This window comes from Schistocerca cancellata, chromosome 1, assembly GCF_023864275.1.
Source record: "Schistocerca cancellata isolate TAMUIC-IGC-003103 chromosome 1, iqSchCanc2.1, whole genome shotgun sequence".
Taxonomy (NCBI): Eukaryota; Metazoa; Arthropoda; class Insecta; order Orthoptera; family Acrididae; genus Schistocerca; species Schistocerca cancellata.
The window spans coordinates 1,069,529,807-1,069,556,591 of record NC_064626.1 but is presented as its reverse complement, the minus strand read 5'-3'; the positions used below and the strand labels follow the sequence as shown (position 1 = coordinate 1,069,556,591).

Here is a 26,785-nt window from a genome sequence, read left to right as displayed (position 1 = left end):
TTTCCAGACGGTGTTTAACACGGTGCCTCAGGGCAGGCAGTTAATGAAGGTACGGGCATATGGAATAAGTTCACTGATACGTGAGTGGCTCGAAGAGTTCTTAAGTAATAGAACCCAGTATGTTGTCCTCGATGGTGAGTGTTCATCAGTTGGCCCGTGTGGCCGAGCGGTTCTAGGCGTTTCAGTCTGGATCCGCGCGACCGCTACGGTCGCAAGTTCGAATCCTGCCTCAGGCATGGATGTGTGTGATTTTCTTAGGTTAGTTAGGTTTAAGTAGTTCTACGTTTTAGGGGACTGATGACCTCAGATGTTAAGTCCCATAGTGCTCAGAGGCATTTGAACCATTTTAAGTCTTCATCAGAGACAAGGTTATCGTCAGGAGTGCCCCAGGGAAATCTGGTAGGACCATTGTTGTTCTCTGAATACAGAAATGAATTGGCGGAGAGGGTTCAGCTTACGGTCGTCTATATTCGCATCTGTGAATAATTCCATTTTTTCATTACGGCTGTAGTCGCCGTCCGAAAGAATAGATACCATCTTAATACAGTTAAGGCTAACCGGCCATTGATCTCCTTCTGTGCGAATGCACACACATTTCCCGGTCTCTTACGGTACTCGGTAAGATTGTCTTCCGCGAGTAATGAGTATAATGGGCAGGGGCACTACGAATGTAGTGTGTGGCCATTGAGTTGGGAATGTGGGTCTCACGGGGAGCTGGCACGGGATAAGTCTCTGCAGACGCGCTGTCCTCTGTGCTATCGGTGGCTCAGATGGATAGAGCGACTGCCATGTAAGCAGGAGATCCCAGGTTCGAGTTCTTGTCAGGGCACACGTTTTCAGCTGTCCCCATTGATGTCTATCAACGCCTGTCGACAGCTTAAGGTCTTGATTTAATTATCATTGAATGGACGCAGGTGATCAGACAGGATGCTTATGTACGTGTCACCTGTCAGAGTCGTATCTAGAAGTATCTGTGGTCCCATACCAGTCCAATTGCACACGCCCGACATCATTACAGAGCCTCCACCAGCCTGAACAGTTCCCTACTGACATGCAGGGTCCATGGATTCATGAGTTTGTCTCCATAGCCATACACGTCCATCCGCCAGATACAATTTGAAACGAGACTCTTCCGATCAGGCAACATGTTTATAGTCATCAACAGTCCAATGTCGCTGTTGGCAGGCCGAGGCGAGGCGTAAAGCTTTGTGTCGTGCAGTCATCAAGAGTACCCTACTGGACCTTCGGCTCCAAAAGCCCAAAGCGATGTTGTTTCGTTGAGGGTTCGCACACTGACACTTGTTGATGACGCAGCATTGAAATCTAAAGGGTTGCACTTCTGTCACATGGAACGATCCTCTTCAGTCTTCGTTGGTCCCGTTCTTGCAAGATCTTTTTCTGGCCGCAGCGATGTCGAAGATGTGATGTTTTATCTGATTCCTGATATTCAAGGAACACTCGTGAAATGGCCGTACACGAAAATCCGCACTTCATCGCTACCTCGTGCGCCAACTGTAACACCACGTTCAAACTCACTTAAATCTTGCTAACCCGCCATTGTAGCAACAGTAACCGATCTAACAACTGCGGACATCGAATTGGCTGGGTCTACACCCATTTCGTATAGGAAGATCCAGCGTCCTTTGACGCTCTGTCTTCTGCATGACATACCTGAAATAACGAATATCGCTTAGTGGTGAGTAATGGCTTGGGGATTCTGTCCTCGAATTATGATGTTGGTGGAGGTGGCGATTTAGATGGTTGTGAGGTTACTTTTTGTTTGCTATATGCTGATAGTTTCTGTTTGTCATCTAAACTGCCGATGGATGGTGGTGATGGGTGTGTTGTGATGGGGGTGCTGTTCTTATTCGAGTGAGCTGATGAGATGGAATGGTGAGTATGGCATGCATTGTAGAATGAGGTTGATTTTTGTTTGATGATTTGATGTATAGTGGGATGTCCCAGCATTACTCGAATCCTTTCGTTGCTGTAAATCTAAGCACATCTGAGATGAACAACTGCGCCAGATACTTAGTGTCTTATATAGGCAATGCCGACCGCAGCGCTGTATTCTACCTGTTTACATATCTTTATATTTGAATATGGATGGCTATACCAGTTTCTTTGACGCTTTAGTGTACATACATTCGCATACACAACGATATTAACGAAATACGCACATTTCATCCACAGTACTAACCAAACACTGCTGGATTCTTCCGCACAAGACGAGAATCAGCGTTATTTATACAGTTATTACAATTATCGAGATTGGCTTACATTAGATAAGCTACGCACGACATTGGGTGAAACCGAATTTTTGAAGGCTGTCTATTGTTGCCATTGGGACACCAGAGTCATAAATACAACAGCTTGGTGAAGCATAGTGGTTAGTGTGTAAAATTAACGTGTAGAAGGTCGAGGGTTCGAATCTTGTCAAATGTACCAAGGTTTTTTATTTTTCTAAATCTAATCAAAAGGCTTTTATTAACATTTTTATTAAGTTAATTAGTTTAAATGTAATTTTTTTATTTCTAATACTTTGCCGTGGCACACCCGTACCATGACAGCACAGTTGACTATTGGCACTGCAAACGATGGTAGGAAATGTTTTCTAGATTTCGTCAAACCCAAACCCTTCCAACCGATTGTCACACTATGTAACGTGGCTCGTTACTCCAAATCACTCGTTTCCAGTGATCCACTGTCCAGTGGCGTCACTATTTTCACCACCTCGAGCGTCGCTTAGCACTGAGTACAGCAATGTGTGGCTCACATGAGAAGCTGCTTGACCGTTGTACCCTATTCTTTTTAACTTCCCTCACACTCTCATTGTGCTAGCTGGACTGCTGGTAGCACTTTTGAACTCACAAGTCATTCATTCCTCTGCTTTCATGCGAGTTGTTACAATCACCCTTAACAGTAATGGTTTCACTGTGGCTGTTCCTTCGGGTTTCCACTTCAGAATCACGCCAACAACAATCGACTTGGACATATTTAGAAGGGTCGAAATGTCGCTTACGGATTTGTTACTCAGATGACTTCCAACGACATTCGAAGTCACTGAGCTCTTCTAACCGACCCATCCTGCCGCTACTGCGCCCTATTGACTACACAATACTCCCCACCTCCTTTTATATTGGCGGGTACCCGTCTCTTAACATACAAGGGACGTCCGATAAGTAAGACAACACATTTTTTCCGAAACCAGGTTGGTTTTATTCAGGGTTCCAACAAACCATATTATTCCCCACTCTTTTGATTCATTTGACTCCTATGGGGGCAAAAAGCATTCAGGAGAGCTCGCCATTCATGTCTGTGTTTGGCCATTTCCTTTAATTCCTCCCGGATCTTGACAACTCTCCTCGTTTCCCCCTCCACTGTCTATTTCTCAACATAATTCCTGTTCTGCGCGACGGCTTACGCCACCTTACTGGGAGGGTTTGTATGCCCTCATGGTACCACTCTACTGGTCGATTTAGGAGCCAACGTCTTGCTGCATCAGTGACCTCCTCGTCACTCACGCATTGCTTCCCGCGGAGTGCATCCTTCATTGGGTGAATCAGATGGAAATCGGAAGGTGCGAGATGCAGGCTGTAGGGCGGATGAAGATGAACAGTCAAATGAAATTTTGTGAGCTCCTATCGGGTGCGCAGACTTGTATGAGGCCTTGCGTTGTCATGGAGAAGTAAAGTTCGTTTGTATTTTTGTGCCGACGAACACGAGGAAGTCCCCAACACTGTAGGAGTCACACCTCTGTGTGGACAGGTTCGGGCGACCTAGTTGCGAAAATGACAGGTGCCTCGCTGAACGACTCACCGTGCTTTTGTTCACTCCCAGTTCTCCACAGACATTCTGCAAGCGCCTATGAATATCTGCGAAGCTCTGGTCTTCTGCCAAAAGAAACTCAGTGACATATCGCTGCGCGGAACGCACCTCCGTTACAGCCGCTATTTTGAAGGCTACGTATAATAGCGCCATTGCCTATCGGAACTTCATTAAATTACAGGAGCTGAAGCGAGAATGTTCCCCCATTCCCACAAGAAATTCTGCATTTTTTCAACCGTAATTGGCCGAGAAAAAATGTATCGCGGTACTTATTGAAGGTCCCTCGTACAATGGTCACTTCCGTGTTTCACAGGAGTATCCGTATTCATTTGATCAGATTGTGTGTAACTTCCCATTTAGACCAAAGGTGACAAAACAAATAAATGGATGTGTGAAAATGTGAATAACCGCTCCTCCCCTCATTTCTATATCCCCTCCCTCCATCAGCTCCCCCTGTTTTTCTTTTCCTCTCCTCCCCCCTTTTCCCCCTCACAGACCTCCCCCCCCCCCCATCTGCCGCCGTGTCACCTGTCTAGTACCGTTGTAAGTGAGTGTTCAGTGTTGTGCGTCCCCTGTGAATGTTGCGAACAGCCGCCATACTGTCGCTAGTTGTGTTTTTTTATCTCGCGCGAACGGAAACCAGACTGTCACCATGTTTTTTTAATTGTGCCTGTCTGCTACTTGTGTGTCTTCATCCGCATCATCACCGCAGTGTTTTTATATTTTAAATTCCACAGCTTTCCGCCATTGTACAGTTTTTTACAATGTCACCGTTTTATCGCCTATTGTTCTCGTTTGTTTCTATTCTCATTATGTTTTTTAACTTTTCTGTAGGCTGTAGAGCGTCATATTACGCTGCTGCCAGCCCCCCCCCCCCCCCCCCTCTGTGTGTGTTCAGTGTCGTAGTCTCACACTGTGAACGCCGTTTTTATTTGTGCTGTTCGTGCCGCCAGTGTTAAAGTGCTACATCTTCATCGAGTACCAATTTAACTTGATGTGGATTTTATGTAAATGTGCCTCATCCAACTGCCCCTTCTTTTGAATATTTTAACTCCAATTGCTTTGTCCTTCTCATGTGTGCATTTAATCTTTTATGCCAGTATTTTGCATATGTAATGTTCTGCTGTGGTATTTTATGTACTTTCTTCGATGAAGAGCGGCGAATTGTGCCGCTGCCAGCCTACCCCTGCCCCCATGGGGCATGGGAATGAAATGACAATAATGAAAAAAAAATCAAAAAGTGGATAACTGTACCTCATGGATATTACAATAGATATAAATAGACAATAGACATAAAAGCTAGTGGTTAAGTGGGGCAGTGGCAATCAGCAAACCTCGTGGTCTCGAAGTACGGCGGCGAGTTCTCGGGTGGCGAAAGCAACAGCGCTATCTCCGCGGTGGCGGACAGCGCCGGCGGCTCCTGGATGTCGGTCTTCACCTCCTCGGCAACCACGGTCAGTACGATGGGCTGGTGAGCGTGCGTCACTGACAACAGCTCCCGCAGTGGCTTCTGCAGGCGGACCTCACCTGGCGGCATGCAAAATTCTCCATGTCAGTGGTCGTCAAACTGCGGCCCGAATCAAGCACAAGGTGAGTCAAAAAGGACTTTACAACTTTGGAACGATATAAAATTTTTTTGAGATAACTTACAGAATCGGTAGCTATGTCATTTTATAGCCAACAACCTCAAGTTGGATTCACGTATTGCATCAGTTCTAGTGATGCGACAATCGACTGCAAATTTTGGAAATTTGCGGTAAGGACTATGGGACCAAACTGCTGAGGGTCACCGGTCCCTAGGCTTACGCACTACTAAGTTACGCTAAGGACAACAAACACACTCATGCCCGAGGGAGGACTCGAGCTCCCGACGGGGGGGGAGCCGCGCGAACCGTGACAAGAGCAAACGGCTACTCCGCGCGGCGACAATCGACTGCTTTTGGCATTCAATTGGTCAGTCGTTTTTTTTTTTTTTTTTTTTCAGTTGAATGAAACACCCGAATGAAACTGGTCTCAGCGGCCATGTCAGCTACGTGAATGTTTTCACTGACTCACCGTGTTGGAGTGGTTTCATTCAGTGTGAGACAACCGATTGAAACGTGTCTCCGTCGGTTACGGACGTTATATGATGTTTTCAATCATTCACCGGGTTTGAGAGATTTTATTTACATATTTTTTCAGCCTTTTCGGTTATACATGAAACATGACTAGGGCTGACAACTCTTTTAGAGACAAATAAAGTATCTTATTATCAAGGAGGCGTGAATAAAAAGCATACTTCTAAAAATAAAGTGCGGTCAATATGTGTATCTTTTCGTACTGAAATACGAACTTTCGTACTTGCGACATTAAATATCAATTTTTGGTTGGTTTTAAAAGTTTAATATCTGGTGCTGCACCGTACATTTGTGTATATATAAATGAACAATCACTTTTTAACACGTTTTCATTAGGTTGGTTTCTTATTTGTTTTTTCGATACAAATTTTTCAGTTGATTTTAAACTAGTTTCCCGTTAAGCTAGAGACTTCAAGCTTTCAATATAGCTCAGAAATGAATAATACTGTAATATTAACTAGCTTTCGAGGCTGATGTGTGGCGGAGGGTACTGTCAGTTCGGCACAAATTTTGCAATTAATTTTAAACTAACTTCCCGATAAGCTAAAGACTTGAAATTTTCAACGTAACTCGGAAATGGATGACAATGCAATATTAACTCACTTTCTTTTCTGGTATGTGGCGGAGAGTAAGTATTTGGTGTAAGAACTGGATGACACTGCAATATTAATTCTCCTTCGAGTCTGTTGTGTGGCGGAGGGTGCTTTATTTTTCGGTCGGTCTGTCTGTTCGGTACAAACTTTGCAACTGATTTTAAACTAACTTCCCGATAAGCTATAGACTTGAAACTTTCAACTTAGCTCAGAACTGGATAACAATGTGATATTAACTAATTTTCTTTTCTCGTGTGTGACGGAGGGTAGGCACTTGGTGTACCACTGCTGTTTCCCTGTTTTCTTGTTCCAGTCACCAATATTTCGCACTGAAGGGCGATTGCTGCTAAGCTTCCCTCTGAGCTCGATTCTTTCTAGTTTTTACACTAGTCGTTTTCTCGAAAGGTATGTCTACGTGGTAGCAATATATTGGTTGACTCATTTGAAGAGAAACTGAAATAATTCTGAAGTTTACAAGTCTTGCTGTAATCTCATCAAAATGTTTGAAATTAACTGAAAAATTTCACACACACGAGACTGAAAAATAGAAAATAAATATTTAAATAAAAACTTTTTCATATAATACGATTTTAAAATGGAGTAATAAATATTAAATAATCTTTCATAGCCCCATACAGATAGTACTCAAAATTTGTGCTTGTGAATTCTTAATAGCTATGACACTACCTGTAAAAGCGAAAATGTCGGGCGTACGTATGTAACTGGTGACGTGGTTTTCTGTACAAAATATTTACCTTTCACACAAATAAGTGGCTGAATATTCAAATGATTTTGCATTTGTGCACATCTGGTCCTAGTTTTGAGGGCCTACAAAGGCATGCTGGAGGGATTTTTATACAACTGTCCGGGATAAACCTGAACATTTCTTCATGCCTGTGGAAATTCGATAGACTGGAAATATATTGTAATAAACCTTAATTAAAAATCATTAAAAGAGGACCTAACCATATACAGTTTCTTCATTTTCGCCTATTAAAAACGCGGCGATAAGTGCTCTTAGCCGCTCTTCAATGCGCATACAGTATGTTCCAAATTTATCCTTACACCTCTGATCACGTATATTTTAAAAAAGAGAATACGTAGAAACGTCTGGTTCGCGGCATAATGTTCACACACACCTAGAGCTGTTTTTTTTGCTTATTTACCCATGGCAGTTATTCACTGAACAACCTCCAGCAGTTGGCACAGTGTGTGGAATGGTTTGTAAAGACCAGATCTGACACCCGGTCCTGCGGAACTCCATTACAGTTGTTTCTTCGGGCAGGACTTCCACGAACTGTGAGCTCGCATCAGAGCAGCAATAGCACACTTTAATAAGGACATCCTAGGCCGGACATGGAACTGGAATATCGCTTAGATAACCTGTGTGCTACAGACGATGCACTCATTTAAGGTGACACCCCGTCTCCCCCCCCCCTCCCCCCTCCTCCTTTTTCGTGACAATCACGATTTTTCTGGCTCTATTCCGAACTTTTTCAAAAGTAATTCGGACACCTATATGTGAATTTCATCTGTATCGGTATGCTGTTACTGGAAGGGCATTTTTCCAAATGAGTAATGTACGGAGCAGTGACAAAACAAAATTTGTTATAGAAACTACGAGAGCAATGTTAGTGACTAGAGTGAATTATGATGAAACTTGAGTTGCTTATTTTCATAATTCTGTTGAATAATACTGCTGAAGAAATTTACAGCACTGATAAATACTCTATGCCTGCTCACATTCCTTAATCTTAGAAGGTACTAATAAAATATAAATAATGTACTATTTATAACCAATTAAAGTGATGGTTTGCATTTATTACGTTCAGTTTGCACTGTTTTTGTAATATCAAAATTTTTTAATGTGTCCCGAATTTGGCTATAGAAAATATGGTCACCTTAACTCACTCAACTGTGTTAAGCAGCTACTAGTACCTTAGTGTATATGACCATTATGCCGCAAGCCACACTTTTCTGCCTATCCCCATTTCTGAAAAACATGTGATCAAAGTTGTAAATACAATTTTGGAACAACCTGTATTTTTCCATACTTCTTTATTTAGACAATGAGAAGCCACCGACAATGGACTACCGCATACTCCGCGACGCTGCCCCGCCCGCCAGACAACTGAATGTCTTAAATGTCATTTGCCTTCTACTCTTTGAACTGTATAAAACTGATTTCATTTCCGTTCATTTTCCTTACTGCAGATTAGTACTACATCTGAATATGAACAGCTCTATAATGCGCTTCCACAGATCCTTCTTACTCTCATGTGTAATTTATATCTCTTGACCGGTAGGAGGCGCGCGCCCGCTAGCATTGTTAACATTGAAACGCAAATAGAGAAACATTCCCCCTCTCACGTCCCGGCTCCCAGCAGAACATAATGGCCATCGGCCAACTTATCGTCTACAGACTGTTTGTGTCCGGGAAAATCCGGTTTGACCCACACGTCCGGGATTTTCGAAGTTTATGTCTGCGGTCGGCAATTTAAGTGATGGAAGGCCTACCCCAGTGATACGTCAGGTTAACTCGTTACACGTTAATGGCATCTGGGACAATTTAATCCACAACAATGTATGAATCAGTTTTAAATAAGGAAAAGAAAAATTACTACATTCACTTCATAAGTAAATAAATATGTGTACTGTTAATGTTAACTTTGGCATACCTCTGACATACGTCTTCACCTAGGACCATGTAGCAGTGCTTTATTTCAGTGATTAAAGTATTGCAGGCTGATTTCACTCAGAAGAATGAATGGATAGCTCGGTCAGCTAAAACACTAAAGAGCGATTCAGTTAAAAGAATGGGTACATGGTTCAAATGGCAGAAGAACTTCTGATTGTTTTCACTCGAAAAAATAAATGAATAATAAGCCAACAGAGAGGTAAAAGTACAACTGATTGACACGATTGTTTTCATTCAGTTGCTCCCACATACGCGTTTCATTCAAAACAATGAATCAGCAGTCGGACCAACTGAACGATTTTTTTTTTTCATTCGGTTGCTCCTACAGACTGGGGAAACAATGAATGAGTAGTCCAGCCGACTGAATCGATTGTTTTTATTTGATTGCTCCCACAGACCAGTTTCACTCAAAAGAATGAATGAATAATTCAGCCGGTACGTACAACTACAGCCAGATGAGTCGATTGTTTTGCAACTGACTGAATCGATTGTTTACATTCGGTTGTTCCCATCACTAACCAGTACCCTATTCTGCCACCAGGAGCGCCAGCTTAGCGCACAGTTATAATGGCGCTACTTTCACTGGTCCGGTGTGTGTTCACTGCGTGTTTCGGTTTCATGGCACGAACTCTGCAACTGCTTGGCGTAAATTTCGCACCAGATACACTAAAGAACCTGCAAGCAGACCCACAATTTACTCTTGCTTTGTGCGCGTACAAAACTGAAAGTGTACGGCCCTTTCTTCTTCATGGAGAAAACTTCTCACTGGTATTGTGTATCTGGATATGGCTGATAACTACTGAGTTCCACAAATCAGTTCCACGGCGCTGGCACCGAAACCCCGTTCTGCTCACCATCCTGGAGAACTCGGATTCAGGCTATGATGATGATAGGGCCAATACGACCACGTTTTTATGTCCGTTTCGTACAACCACTAGCAGTGGCCTGTTCTCGTCCAGCCACTTTTTTCTTCACCGTAGAGTTGGCGCATTACTGCACCCCTCCTCTGCACTTCCACTGTCGGAGTGTGGCACGCAACTTAAAGTTTGACCGCCACGCCTTCAAAGTGCTTTGCTCGGCTGTTATTCAGCCGTTGCTTTGAGTCTCCTCGCACTTGTCCACAGAGACAGTTGGACCGAATCTGAACTGGTGCCACAAACTGCCACAAACAAAATTTTTTTAAAAAATCCCACAAATCGATGAAGATGACCGAGGTGGGATGGTTTCACCGAAGTTTGAGGTTTCTTCGATAATCGCTTCCCTGGTCGGTGGATTGGCTGTGAAGGGTCAATTGCATGGTCATCTCGTTCCAGAGACTTGATACGGCTGGATTTCTTACTCTGGAGTTTCATTAAAGACCGTGTGTATGTTCCTCCCGTACCAAACAATTTAGCTGACTTGAAAAATCGAATCTACGCTGCCGTTTCGTACGTTACGTCCAATTTGCTGCAACAAGTTTGGGAAAAAATGATTACCTGTGGGGTCTTAAAAAAGATTTCGGGCTTGCAACCGGTCGTCGTTAGCTTCCATCCACGATGTTTCGACTGGACAACTGCCAGCCATCCTCAGGTGAGTCATCGAAGACTGACGAAGACGCTTTTTTTCCCTTTATTGTATTTCAATTCCCCATCGGGGCGGGCTGGCAGCAGCATATGCGCTGCTCTTCAGCCGAAAGACAAAGAAAAAACAATAGAAGACATTTAAAAATATACAAAGGAGAGAATATGGTGAACATAGATATAAAAAAGGGGGATCATCATGGAAGGCAATAGACAAAAAACGGGGTGACCGTAAAATGGAGATAAAAAACTGTTAAAACTATTTAAAAGTGGCACACACAAAAAGCCACACACTGCGACAATTAAAAGAACACATGGCACAGTATGACTGGAGCATGAAAGGTATCGACGGATGGTGTAGCACATAAACACTGATGGCGAACCTCAAGGCAGTACACAATTAAAATCACACCTCTTGACGCACAGGAGAAACAGCACTAAACACAACACTGATGTGGCACACTGACGACGATCAAGACAGAGGATCTGCCAGGCGCAAGGAGATGAGGGAGACTGGAAGAAGGGAGGGAGGGGAAGAGATGGGGGAGATGAGCGGGGGGCACACTGAAGAGGGTCAGGTAGGGAGGGAAGTGGGAAGGAAAGAGGCAAGTATGGGGTGCAGGGTCTCAGGGGGAGGGGGGGAAGGAGGAAAATCCGCTCTGGGAGAAGGAGGGAAGAGGATAAAAGGGAGCCCTGGGGAGGGGGGGGGAACAAGGCCAGGTTACAGTTGGAAGGAAGGGTATATGTCACGGCGAAGTTCATCATCCGGGAGGGGGAGGCGTTGGAAATTGCCCTGATGAAGGAGATGGAGGGTGTGGAGGTGGAGAGAGGGAGGGATACAGCGATAGAGGCGTGGCAACAGGCGTGGGGTGGAGAGGAAGGAGGAAACCAGAGGGTGGGGGGGATCAAGCCTGTGGACAATGTAAAGGATGTGGAGATGTTGGAGGAACAGGAGGAGGTGGGAGAAGGGGATCAGTTCATACAGGAGCCGTGTGGGAGAAGGAAGGCGGATACGGAAGGCAAGGCGGAGTGCATGGCGTTCAAGGATTTGGAGGGCCTTGTAAAAGCGGGTGGGGGCGGAGATCCAGGCAATCCAGGCAATGCTGGCATAACAGAGGATAGGACGGATGAGGGATTTGTAGGTGTGGCGAAGACGCCCTCCGTTCCGCAATATATAGCGTGCTGCGAGTATTCCGCGCATGCGTCAAAATCATTTTGACAGATGAACCACACAGCCCGCCGGCAGCGCCCTCGCTGGTGGAACTGCAGAACTCAGCTGCTTTCAGCGTTATCAATTGCCGCGGCCATCGGAGTACGATGACGTCTTCGTCTGGAGCAGATCTGAGAAATGACGGGGTTTCACGCATTATCTAGCTGGTAGCCATTGTCACGGTTCATAAGATTGTCTGTCATGCGAATTTCCACCCAAAAGGATGTTGCTGTGGCCAAAATTGTTGTCTTATCATACTCCATTGAGTGTCCAGTGGAAATGCAATGCTCAGCAATTTTCAGACTTGCTAGTCGCAAAAGGCGAGTACAACCTGTGGGATGTTTGCCGTATCACATATGGTAATCACATCGAACCAAAATGACACTTGACACTTCAATGTGAAACTTGAAGTTGTTTACTACAAAACGACGTCTACTGATGCTGTACGTTATCTCAATAAATTTATATATCATTCGAAAGTTGTAAAGTCCTTTTTGATTCACCCTGTATCGATGAGGCCCGCGATTCAGACGTATTTCATAATAATGTGCACCCACGATCTAACAGCGAAAGCGAAAACATGAATTAACGTTAAGAGCTTCATGACAATGTAGCTTTCCCGCTCAGTAACAAACAAAAATACTTACTTAATTTTAACTGACTTTTCGGACTCGTCCTTGAGCTAAGTAAAGTTGCCCGCGTACGTCAGGGATAGAGGGATAGCTGCGGGCTTAGAGGATGTGAGCGGGAAATATTTTGTCGATTGTGTCCCAGTGCAGAGAACTCATGAATGTGTATGGCTCGTGTCGATCAGCTTCTATGATACAAATTTTGGCACAGAAACAACATGGACTCCAGAATGCGCATTACAGAGATGGCCATCTCCAGAAGTGGTAATTATTTTTAGCAAGGAAAATTAAACAAGTTAAGGATGTTATGATACAACGCAATGAGCTGAAGAAAAATGACATTCGAAACATTTGTGGCCGTGTCTCGTATTGCATAATGCATTTAAATATAAGCACATCGCGACCGCTACTGTCGCAGGTTCGAATCCTGCCTCGGGCATGGATGTGTGTGATGTCCTTAGGTTAGGTTAGGTTTAAGTAGTTCTAAGTTCTAGGGGACTGATGACCTCAGAAGTTAAGTCCCATAGTGCTCAGAGTCATTTGAACGATAAGCACATCATCCGCTGAAGCAGACAACACAAAATCACTTAGTCAGGCAGTTACAGTGTCCAATGTCGCAATAATCTGAAACATTCGACACGAAGTGTTCCGAATTGATCCCTCTTTTAACGATCAGTGCTTAGTGGCTAGCGGCCAACTTATTGCGCCCTTACTATAGCTGGTTTACTGGGGGCTCGTAACGTGCTAATTTGCGTAAGTTATCAATTAATAATTATTCGGCTCGAGGTGGTTCCTCGCAATGTCAGTATTGGCTCTTGAGCAGAAACGTTTGTAGTGATAAAGTGACAACGTGAGAATGAACACGCAGCTGGAGAAAGCAAATGTGCGTACTGAAGAGAATTCGTGATGTCTTGTACTGACATGGCAGGCCAAGTAACTTTTTCTGAATGCTGCACTAGGTCACTTGGCTGTGTGAAAAATTTGAAGTTTAACTCAGTGCAGTCAAAAGATACGGTGATTAATGCCACATATTGTCATACTCACAAACACACTCATCAAAGCCTATAAGGTATTTTCCGTTGACCTAGTATCATGAAATTTGCCCAGGAGCAAGGTTTCAAAGTACAAATAAAAGAAAGAAAATCATAAAATTGTTAATTTTTAATTACATCTCATAAAAATACTTTTTTGCCAGTTGTCATCCCTCTGTCTGTCCGACAGCCCGTTAAGACTCCTTTTTCACAGGGACGGCCGTGGTAACAAGTTGAAATTTATGTCAAACATAAGGTCTATGGTCCGTTTGAAGTGTAAAAAGTTTTAAGCGTCTAAGTCAAAGAAATCAAATGATACGGCCATCGGTTAGGATTTCTTTTCTCTGGAACGGGTACATGTATCAATTTAAACCGCATATGACTTACTAAGCTCCATGGCCCCTTGACTGTCAAAAAAATATAAGCTTCTAAGTCTATACAATCAAAAGATACCGTCATTTATGTCTCATACTTTGATACCCACAGACTCTCTCATCAAAACATGTAGATTAACTATTTTACACGCTACGATCGCAGGTTCGAATCCTGCCTCGGGCATGAATGTGTGTGATGTCCTTAGTTTAGTTAGGTTTAAATAGTTCTAAGTTCTAGGGGACTGATGACCTCAGATGTTAAGTCCCATAGTGCTCAGAGCCATTTTTTTAAAACTATTTTACACATAATTTATTTCGTACAGAACCTTCTAAGTGCGATTCCTATTCGCACTCGTCCGGTTCCTTCAACGTAAGTCACTGAAATGTCTGTAAACAACGACCGGAACTATCAACGATTCGTTCAGTTTGTTGACGATAGAAATCCGCATCTTGGTCACGGAGCCATTCCAGAACCACTGTGTAAACGTCTTCATCTTCTGAAAATATTTTTCAACGCAAATGTTTCTTCAGCTTTCCGGAAAGGTGCAAATCGCATGGAACAAGATGTAGACTTCCCGATCAACACCACCCACTTTTGTAAGCGTTGGTCAAATTGCTGCCACTATTTCACTGCGGCTGGATGCGGCATTGCATTTGGTCCATATACCACCCAAAATTAACGGTGGATCTGCGTGTGTGTGCAGTTTAGACGTTTTGCCCACAAGACTCGCACAAATCCGAGTGCTTCAACTTTGGGGTATGTGCATGGGGAGACATGGGTCAGTTACTTTCTGAAGTCCATACGTAAGGATGAATAGATTATATTAGATCCAATTTTGTTACATAGGTACATAGTGAGAACCTCCAAACAAGAATACATAATAAACAAGAATACATACATATTTACTAAAAACAGAGGTATGTTAGCGTTCCTTCCACTGATCATAATCGAAATGGCCTTCATGGATGCGGAATAAGTAAAGAAAAAAGTTTGAAATATATTTTCATTTAAAATTTAGTACCATACTTACCAGAAAGTTGTATATTCCCACACAATGAGGTGCACAGATCTTATTCGTTGTAGCTATGCGTCATGGAACAGTTTCAAAGACTTATTTACATTTCTCACATTATTGCGCTGAAGATGGGCAAATCAGATTTGATGTAAAGTTATTTTATATGTATCGGTTATGAGTTGCTGAATGTTGGACACTTTTGTGGATCAAAGAAAATGATTGTAAACCTTTATGTAGAGTATTGTATTTCGAGTACTGATTCCATGAACGGAGCTGTTGGTTTGAAAAAGTCAAACTTCGTTACGGAATAAATATATTGGCAAACAATAGTAAATATGGCCATTTCCTTGAACAGGGTTCTGCGGGACGTTCTTGAGTCCATACGACAAATAATTCGTGTTACGCACTTTTTAACTCGTAAAAACTTAGCATTGCATAAGAAACAAGCAAGGAATCAGGTTATAATGACGAGTCAAATCACATCTGTAAAGTGACTGCGTAGGCTTTCCCGGCGTTGTAGTTCATTGTATGTTTATCAGTTTTGCATTCATATCCTAAAATCAAATTGGTATGATATTTCGACGTTCCATTTCGCTGCCATCTTCCAGATGCTGAGCTGAACGGCTGAGACGCCAGAGCCTTCGTCCCTATAGATGTCACAGAGAGTCAATGTGGAGAGTGCACATGGAGCGCCAGTGCACTGGGAGGAGGGACATATTGCAACAAGACAATCGCCATTAAATATGCTGACCACGTCAAAGTGTTGTGAGGGCATACATGCCTAAACGCATCGCTGTCAGTCTCTCCAGCTGTGGCTTTCAATCTTTAGACTATCTACAGTTATTCTGCACCATAGAGTTTCAGTATATCCTCAATATTTAGAGCAAGCACACTCGAAGGGCGGAGATCTTTTCCTGATAAAGTAAATTTAAGATTCAGATAGACTCTGTGCTGGCACGGGAATTTAGCCTCGCCAGTGGCTGTCAATACAAATTCGCAGAAAATATTTGAACTATAATTGTGTAATTTCCGTGCAATTCTGAGGCCGAAGGGTAGTTCAAAGACTGGAGACACAGAGCCTCTCTTCGCCTTATAGAGAGTCCTGAAGATATCTAGAAGATGGAAGGCAAAGTGTTTGAAAGATGTGTATAAAATTTATGAACTATCCCCCAGAAATTATCACTGTAAAGTGGGACACTACAGTCTCTTCTCTACCAACTAAACAAGTTCATCACGTTTGAGTGTCTTGACGAGTTATCAAACAGTATTTTGTCCTGGTATGACCGTTATCCCAGTGAGAAAGCAGCTCTCTGAGCAAAACAACAGTATTACTGAAAGAGGACAGGTTACTCTCTCAGCAATTTGTCGCATACGGAAAATTATTAAAGATTTCATTACAACCTGACGCACCTTGAGCGAGACTCTAGGAAGTTAACAGCCTGAGCAGATGTTGATGGAGCCTGGTAGGGCGCTAAAAGCATGAGGTATTTTTATGGTTCTTAGCTCGTAGAAATGGCATGTTGGGAATTGAAAGCAATTGACGGCGAGCCCGTCCCTTAGTAAATCTTGCTGGACATGTCAACAGCCACACAGGGCAGACAGGTCAGCCCCTCATTGAGACAGGACTCCAGCAGAACAATGCCGAGTTACCTGTTGTGCAGCCAGCGGAAGCCTGGGCTGGGCATGACAGTCTGAAGGAAGGCGTGTACACAGTGGAGTCCTACACCAGGCATTGTGTGCAGAGCCATCTGTAATAAAAATTCATCTGTTTTTGTGTTTGCTGATAATGCAAATAGGCCAGTGGACAACTGCCATCGGTCGCCTCTGCCGTATAAGAAAAAATCCAGCGTCTGAGAAACGTTTGGAGATAGTATCTTTATTATACCTCATAGTTAGAACTAACAAGCTCTAAGACATAGGCGATTTAGATAAAGATCTTTAAGATTGTATCTGTTCGCTTGTTGCAGTGGGAAGCGACACGACGTCAGAGAAAATCGTCTTCCTCCTCTGAAAAAACTTAAAAATGCCAGTAATTGGCAGTTACTTTTTTTTCAGGGATGCAGGTTTTGTAACTCTTGCACTGGTTTGACATGAGTTTGTGCTGTCGTTGGGAGGGAAGAGTTATCGCCTCTAGAGCCCTGTGATTGGCTCAAGACGGGGTGAAGGCGGTGTCATTCCTGCATTTTGCATGAAAACGGTTTTTTTTTATTTTTATTTATTTTTTTTATTTTTATTTTTATTTTTTTTTTTTTTTTTTGAGAGGCGCGAAGCACTCAGGTGCGGGAATTTGGTCTGAAAAGCATCTTCTGGTTGAAGCTCTGGCATGTGTGGTTGGTACTTAGGACCTGTCCTGAGGCTGACTTCACTTGCGAGTAGTTTAGACTGGGGAGCCTGTGGTGAAGTTCTTACTGTACTTACAGTGTGACTTCAAACGTCTCGTACTATTTGTTTGCCGAGGGCACACTTATTCGTTTTTCGTTTACCAGTCTTGACGTTTGGTATCCTTGTGTGCTCTGTTGTATAAGCGAGCCAAACTGGTCCTTGGTACGACCAGCGAAAAGGTGTGTCACACACTGAAATCTACCATGATTTCAGGGCTCTGGTAGAGAGTAAATTGCGATCCGTCTGTCTGATCACTAGACCGTGAGATTTTTGCATTTCTTTCGTGGCCGCGATCGATTCACAGCAGCTGCCTCCAAGTCTCACCTCTGCCGCACACATCTCGCCAGCTGCAAGTTACATCGCCGCACGAAGCAAACTAGGCTACGTACTGCCGCTTCGGCATTGTCAGGACATACAGATCTCAATCGCCACTTGCTCTCAGCTTCATCTATGTAGAGAAGCTACACTGGATATCATCAATCAAAGTGTGCTCAGCGTCAGATCAATTCAGATTGCGTTATCCACATTTTAGGGCCAGAGTACTTGACTCACTTCTGCCACCCAGGACCCTTGTCCACTGTAGTCTTAAGCCACTTGTTAGTTGTTTACGGTGTTCAATCAATAACTTGTTTAGCAATAAATGTTGTTAGAAAACTAAAAAATTATGCTCACACAGTCAATCATTTAAACAGTCCCAACCAGCATTACCTTTCATTACGAATTACTTTAACTGACCAATACCATTCCTTTTCCTCTCTCCCCTTTCCCCTACTTGCATGAAGAAAGAAAGGAGAGGAGGTTAGTCTTTAGCAGCTCTGCGATATCACATAAATGGAAAACCTAAGCCTTCACATCGAGAATAGCATTTAAATGTTACTCTTGAACGACTCGATGATTGCTATTGCTACTCATATTTCCTGCAACCAACGATGTCTACCAGTCGTGGACTACCCCGGAAGAAGACATTCCACGATACTTTTAAAACTATTTCTGCAATGACCACCAGGTTTCTAACGTTGTTGTCTGATTGTACTTGACACACTTTAAGAAGGTGAATAACTACTGCATGAGGAGTGCAGATTAAAATTTGTTTCACTACTGGCATTCCAACCAGCCTCTTCTAGCACGTAAACCATTGCGTCATCGCTATTTGGCAAACTCGGATACGAAGGCTTTTGGTGGAATGATCAGTCTCAACGTACTGAAAATAATAACAAATGTTGAGATTACCTGACATGAACAATCGGTGCAGGAGGCGATAATTTGTACTGTAGTCTCTTATGAAAACTTTTATTTATTTGCCAAGATCGCCACGTTAACATGTTAGTGGCTTACCACACCCATGCTCATAAATTAAGGATAATTGCACAATGTGGAGCCACACAACGTGGCACTACACAAAACTGGCGCTAATAGTATAGGCACATAGGGAATACACACGACACAGATCCGTAAGTCCACGGTATTGAGAAAACCATCCTGAAACACATGTGCTACAAAACGCCACTGTTTCCTGAGCACGTACCCCGACATCAATATCAGATACGATCACCATGCACACGTACACAGGCCGAACAACGGGTTGGCATACTCTGGATCAGGTGGTCGAGCAGCTGCTGGGGTATAGCCTCCCATTCTCTCACCAGTGCTTGTTGGAGCTCCTGAAGTGTCTTAGGGGTTTGAAGAAATGTAGCGATACATCGACCGAGAACATCTCAGACGTGTTCGATGGGGTTTAGGTCTGGAGAACAGGCAGGCCACTCCAAAAATGGTTCAAATGGCTCTGAGCACTATGGGACTTAACATCTATGGTCATCAGTCCCCTAGAACTTAGAACTACTTAAACCTAACTAACCTAAGGACAGCACACAACACCCAGTCATCACGAGGCAGAGAAAATCCCTGACCCCGCCGGGAATCGAACCCGGGAACCCGGGCGTGGGAAGCGAGAACGCTACCGCACGACCACGAGCTACGGACCAGGCCACTCCGTTCGCCTGATATGTTCTGTTTCAAGGTACAATTCCACGATGGCAGCTCGGTGGGGCCGTGTGTTATCATCCATCAGGAGGAAGGTGGGACCCACTGCACCCCTGAAAAGGCAGACATACCGATGCAAAACGATGTCCTGATACACCTAACCCGTTACAGTTCCTCTGTCAAGTACATGGAGGGGTGTAAGTGCACCAATCATAATCCCACCCTACACCATCAAACCTCGGCCTCCATACAGGTCCCTTTCAAGGACATTAAGCCTCCAGTCGCCCTAGTATTCTACCACTCATAACGCTATCAATATGTGTTCTTTGAGCCATTTTCAACACACAGTCACCATTAGCACGTCTGAAAACGTCTGCACACTTACTCGCTGCACTATACTCTGACATGTACCAACACACCTCTGCATATGTGGACTGCTGCCAGCGCCACCGCGCGACGACCGCAGGTGAAATGCACCGCATGGTCATACCCCGAGGTGATTTAAACCCGTTAACCGCCCACCAGAGCGTCGTTTCACCATGTATGAGCATTATCCTTAATTTATGAGAATGAGTGTAGTTTCGGCAATGTAAATTGCCATGTTCAGATCCGTAAACGGGGGCAGTGATATGTTGTCCAGTCATTAAAGTGACCACCTATCAGAAGCCTGAATAATCACTTTTTGCAGCGCGAACCGCTGCGAGACGTGTAGTAAGAGAGTCAAAGAAGTTGTGGAAGGTACTGGCAGGGATGTGGAACCATGACGACTTCATCATCGTGGCCTGCTGCGTTAGGTTTATCGGCTGAGCAACCACGGCGCGAACAGCACGAGCGAGGTAGTCCCATAGATTGTCGAAGCAAATGCGTCTGACATAGCCCCAAGGATAGATGCATAATTGCGTTGACTGTGCCTTCCAAAATGACGAGATCATCTAGGCAATGGCACCGAAATATTCCACAGACCGTAATGCTCCTTCCTCCGGCCTGGACCCTTCCAACGATTGTTGCAGGGTGTTCGCTTTAGACGTTTCATGCCGCACACGGCAACAGCCATGTGTTCGATGGAGCGCAAAACGTGATTGATCGGAAAAGGCCACCTATCACAACTCAGGAGGCCTCCAGTTGACGTATTGGTGTGCAAATTCCAGCCACGTCGCCGATGAGCTGCATTCAGTACGGTTGAACAAACCAGGCTCCTGCTTGGGAGACCCACAAGCAGTGACGTTCGCTGAACGGTCGTTGAAGACACTGTTGGTAATTCCTTGGTTCATCTGGGCGGTCAGTTGCTCAAGAACTGCTCGTCTAATTGCGCACATCTTCGCAACCGTCGTTCACCCCTGTCATCTATGGCCTGTGGTGCACCAAAGTTGCCTCGGGGCCAGTTTTGACGCCGGCCGCTGGGGCCGAGCGGTTCTACGCACTTAAGTCCGGAACCGCGCGACTGCTGCGGTCGCAGGTTCGAATCCAGCCTCGTGCATGGATGTGTGTTGTGTCCTTAGGTTAGTTAGGTTTAAGCAGTTCTAAGTTCTAGGGGACTGATGACCTCAGATGTTAAGTCGCATAGTGCTCAGAGCCATTGGAACCAGTTTTGTATAGCGCCGTTTTGCTATGCACAGAGTGTTTTAACCATGGCGACACGTGGACGGTTTACAGACTTAGCCGTTTTGGGAAAGATTCCACCCCTGGCCCGAAAAGCAGCGTGTCCTTTTGGACGTTAGATAAATCGCTCCATTTCTGCATTATAACGACTGCAATGTTTTCTGCTCCCCCCCCCCCCCCCCCTCACTCCCGACACTCTTTATATACGCCCGGCTGCCATCTGCTACCTGTGAGTTGTTATTATACAGGATGTTTATAAATGAAAATCGGGGTTGTAACGCTTTATAATATTTATTACATTAAACTTATGGTTATAAATGATATGTCAAATGAAAGGGCAACTCTTAGCAGTTGTGTTTGGCAGCAGTGCGCATGCGAAGCGCAATGTTTCCGCCGCAATCCGCTAGACAGCGGTAGTAGCGAAGATGGCCAAGCGCTGGATTGGCTGCAATGGGCCCAATGACAGGGCTTGCTTTGCATGGCCTCCATGTTCACTCGACCTAACGCCATGCGATTTTTTCCTTTGGGGTTTCATCAAGGTTCGTGTGTACGTGCATCCGCTACAAGCAGATCTCCCTGAATTAAGAAACTGGATTGAAGCAGCTGTTTCTACAAGCACTGAAGACACACTTATCAACGTTTCGGAAGAACTCGGCTATAGACTTAATGTGTGCAGTTTGATAAATGGTCCTCACATCGAACATTTATAAGGTTCTTGGTAAAACTGTTTGAGTTGCTCTTTCATTTGACATATCATTTATAACTGTAAGTTTAATATAGTAAATATTATAAAGCGTTAAATCCCCGATATTCATTTTCAAACACCCTGTACATCGACGTCGAACATAGGCAATTGTCACATTAATGTGAATGGACCGTATCATTATATCTTAGAGTGATTTAAACCACTCTGTCACAAGAAGAACTTTTTTAAGAGGGCTATTTTTTGATGATGTTACAGGATGTGTTAATAATTGTAAAACAAAATTGTATTTTTGTAGAATTACGGTCAGAGAAACAGTTGTTAGGGAACAGTAGCTGTGTCTGTGATGTCAGCATCGTGAAGTCATAGAATCTTTGACAGTCAGTAGTGGAAAGCTGCGGTGTGCAGTAGGTAGGGATTCGTTCAGTGGACAGTGTATGCATGGACTCACTTTTGGAACTATGAGACTTGCAGATTTATTATGAAGAGGAATGATGACTTGGATAGCTTACAGACATAAAAAAGGTTTTGTAATGAAGAACAAGGTATTATTTGATGAGGTAAAAGATTTTTCATTTTTGTAGACTTGTATTGTTGGTCCACTTCACCCTCTACACAGTCGAGTTTTTGATAATTATTCTGTTGATTGATCTGAGTTAATTTACTGTACGATGAGGGTTATTAGATTAAATGAATATTCATATTAGAGTCTATAATTCTTTTATAAGTTCCTTTCCAACTGAAATTTCAGAACTTAAAGGCTGAGTCGTGTGTTTCATTGGCACTGTGCATCAAGATTATGAACCCAACTTCCCTGAACGAACAGTAGTTAGTTTTCAGCAGTATTTTTTCGCTGTTGCGGAGTCTTGCTGTGTTGCTGTTTCTGCCAGTGCTTCATTTTGCAGGTGAGATTCATAATAAGTGATTGTTTTGTTTCCTTTGCGTGATGTAGGTTCTGTTAGTTTCTTCACTTTGCCAGAGCCATAGGACAGTGCAGAATTTTTCATGAGTCTCAGGTTACATTCTTACACAGGTCGACATTACAGTTTTTTTTTTCAAACAATTCGCACTGGCCAAGTCTACTGAGCGTAAAATTATTGGTTTGCTTATTTATTTCCTCATGAATAAGATCGGTTTTCACACACAGGATTCTTTTCAATCTCATGTAAGTGATGTGGCTTTGAGTTCAGTAGAACATTTAGGTTGTCAGTTCACATTCCCAGGTTTGTATTTACCATAACACACACACACGTGAAGGCTGTTTACTTACATTTTCTTAGCCACGTTGTATATTCTTCTTGTGACAGAGTGGTTTAGAGAATTGTGTGATGTAGCTACCACTGCCCGGTTTTACGAGTCTGAAGATGTCAGTTTTTATTGCTGGAAGTAGTAATCGTCTACTGTAATAACATAGCAATCTTGGTAAATAAATATAAGTTTTCATAAGAAGACTACAGCACAACAACAAATGTACCAGAAGAGATGAGGATCTCTTCTTATACTTTCGTATTAGTCAATATGAAAGCGATATTTCACATTTTCTGAGCCGACTATAGCCCTGTGAGCGTTGTTAGCAGCTGGCTCGCTCCCACCACTGACTCCCTTAAAGGGCTGGCCTGTTCGTGGTTTTCCCACGTACATTACGCTGTCGGTCTGACGTGGCAGGGGTCGCTGCCCTTTGACGACCGCCGGACTGCGTGCAGAAGGAGCTGAGGTTGCGGCCAATGACCCGACACACTCAGTATGCATAGATTCCTCCCATTACACCAGCGGCGAGCATTACTTTCCTTTCAGAGCTTTTGTTTGCGGCCAGTCATCTATTTCACCGTGATATGTTCAATTTTTAATCTCTCAGGCATAACGAGCAATTATTTTTCGCCACCAATAACACTCCGGTGTGTTGTTAAAACTTCCCATCACCAGAATAAAAAACAAAAGAACTTAATCAGACTATTGCGTCACTTGATGCATCAGTCTGCATCAGTGTTACGATAGATATCGTTTGACACTACATTCTGTGTTAAATCCTTTTATCTGACGTGCTGATGATAGACTGTGCTAGAAACCATAAAAATGAAGTTTTAACATGAAGCTGAGTGTTATTATTAGCGTCGAAAAAGACGTGCTCAGTAACTCACACAGTACTCGACTTTATGTCGCAACTTAAAACTGTTTCATGCATTTCATTAATTACGTTTGCACAACTGGATAAGTACATCTACATACATATTCTGCAAGCCATTATAAGGTGCATGGCTGAGGGTACTTAGTGCCAGTCATTCCTTTTCCTGTCACACTCGTAAATGAAGCGGGGAAAAGACGACTGTCTATATGCTTCCGTACGATCCATAAATTTCTTTCATTTATCTTCGCAGTACTTACGTGACTTGTAGATTGCTGGCAATAAAACCGTTCTGTAGTCCCTCGCAAATGCCTGTTCTCTAAACTTTCTCAGTACGGTTTCGCAAAAATAACGCCGACTTTCCTCCAGGGATTCCCATTTGAGTACAAGGAGCAGTCTCGTAATACTCGCAATTTTTGCACGCTTCTGAATTGCTTCGATGTCTTCCTTTAATCCGACCTGATGGGGTTCCCAAACTCTTGGGCAGTACTCATTGGCATTAACTTAGATTTTTCCATACTTAGAAATTCTGACTAGTCGTATATCATCGCACAGTCACCCAACTGCGACACTTCCGTACGCTACAGCGTCTGCAGCGAAGAGTCGCAGATTGCTGCTCACCTTACCCCTGAGATCGTTTACGTAAGTATGGTATAAATTGAGACGGCTGCACGAGTATTTGCACCCTGGTATATGTAAGGCAAGTCCAGTCTCTTAATTATAGTGCCACCTCGCTTTGTTATTTGTAATTCTATATGCGTTAGGGCAAGAGATTAACATGAGGAAGAAATTAATTTGTGTATCAGTATTTGAGCAAACAGCCGTCTTTATTCATATCTCTGCAGCTTTCCAGTGTATCTCGACACAGTTTCATTCCACTAATTTTAAATTAGACATTCTTATGTATGTCTTTCGTGTGAATTTAGCTGGTACCTTAAATAACAGCCCAGAGGCGATTTATTGCTACGGCTTTACAATGTAGAAATAAATGTGATACCATGACAGGGCATATCTCCTTCATCCTACTACTGCTAATCGTTCCGTTTCCTGTTTCACTCGCAAAACGACTGTCTATATGCTTCAATACGAGCCTTAATTTCTTTCAGCTTACCTTCGCGTCCCTCCAAATTTGATGCGATATGAAACAGAATATGCGTTTCAGATGTGGTGCCCCAAAAGGATGCTGAAAATTACGTTGAGGAATGAGGAGATTCACCACAGAATCGACGAGGAAAGAATGATGTGAAAACTAATAATAAGAGTAACGGAAAAAAATAACGGCGCATGTGCTAAGACATCAGAGAATCACTTCAGATGCGCCAGAGGGAAACAGAAGGGGCAAACATTTTAAAACAAGAAAGATACTGAAATATATAGGACAAATAATTGACAACGGTGAATGTAAGTGCTATACTGACAAGAGGAGATTGGCACAGAAGAGGAAACAGTGGTGTTCAACATCAGATCAGTCAATATACTGATTGGAAAAAAAGAGAAAAAAAGAAACACGAAAATACAGAAGAGCTGATGGGGATGCGAGAGACGCTGTTGGATTATCGTGTGGATAGAATCTGGAAAGGTGCCCGTTTCAAAAGCATTCGGAAATAACAGACTGTGATTTCCTGGCGCCTGCGAAAGGAAATTTCTTAAAAGCTTAACGTCGACGAATGTTCGTATGCAGCAGTCAGTAGTATAATGTACTAATGACAGCAGCATGCGACCTTGGCACTGATATAATATACACTCCTGGAAATGGAAAAAAGAACACATTGACACCGGTGTGTCAGACCCACCATACTTGCTCCGGACACTGCGAGAGGGCTGTACAAGCAACGATCACACGCACGGCACAGCGGACACACCAGGAACCGCGGTGTTGGCCGTCGAATGGCGCTAGCTGCGCAGCATTTGTGCACCGCCGCCGTCAGTGTCAGCCAGTTTGCCGTGGCATACGGAGCTCCATCGCAGTCTTCAACACTGGTAGCATGCCGCGACAGCGTGGACGTGAACCGTATGTGCAGTTGACGGACTTTGAGCGAGGGCGTATAGTGGGCATGCGGGAGGCCGGGTGGACGTACCGCCGAATTGCTCAACACGTGGGGCGTGAGGTCTCCACAGTACATCAATGTTGTCGCCTGTGGTCGGGGGAAGGTGCACGTGCCCGTCGACCTGGGACCGGACCGCAGCGACGCACGGATGCCCGCCAAGACCGTAGGATCCTACGCAGTGCCGTAGGGGACCGCACCGCCACTTCCCAGCAAATTAGGGACACTGTTGCTCCTGGGGTATCGGCGAGGACCATTCGCAACCGTCTCAATGAAGCTGGGCTACGGTCCCGCACACCGTTAGGCCGTCTTCCGCTCACGCCCCAACATCGTGCAGCCCGCCACCAGTGGTGTCGCGACAAGCGTGAATGGAGGGACGAATGGAGACGTGTCGTCTTCAGCGATGAGAGTCGCTTCTGCCTTGGTGCCAATGATGGTCGTATGCGTGTTTGGCGCCGTGCAGGTGAGCGCCACAATCAGGACTGCATACGACCGAGGCACACAGGGCCAACACCCGGCATCATGGTGTGGGGAGCGATCTCCTACACTGGCCGTACACCACTGGTGATCATCGAGGGGACACTGAATAGTGCACGGTACATCCAAACCATCATCGAACCCATCGTTCTACCATTCCTAGACCGGCAAGGGAACTTGCTGTTCCAACAGGACAATGCACGTCCGCATGTATCCCGTGCCACCCAACGTGCTCTAGAAGGTGTAAGTCAACTACCCTGGCCAGCAAGATCTCCGGATCTGTCCCCCATTGAGCATGTTTGGGACTGGATGAAGCGTCGCCTCACGCGGTCTGCACGTCCAGCACGAACGCTGGTCCAACTGAGGCGCCAGGTGGAAATGGCATGGCAAGCCGTTCCACAGGACTACATCCAGCATCTCTA

At 44.2% G+C, this 26,785-nt stretch overlaps 1 protein-coding gene across 1 annotated transcript in view; it reads right to left on the bottom strand.

The window, feature by feature from the left end:
* The window catches only part of LOC126128123 (cadherin-86C-like), a 334,718-nt gene that overhangs the window by 185,287 nt on the left and 122,646 nt on the right, over positions 1-26,785 (bottom strand). Inside the window, exon 8 of the mRNA XM_049915150.1 lies at positions 5,163-5,355. Coding sequence (XP_049771107.1) covers positions 5,163-5,355 — 193 coding nt within the window. The remainder of the gene's footprint in view (positions 1-5,162; positions 5,356-26,785) is intronic.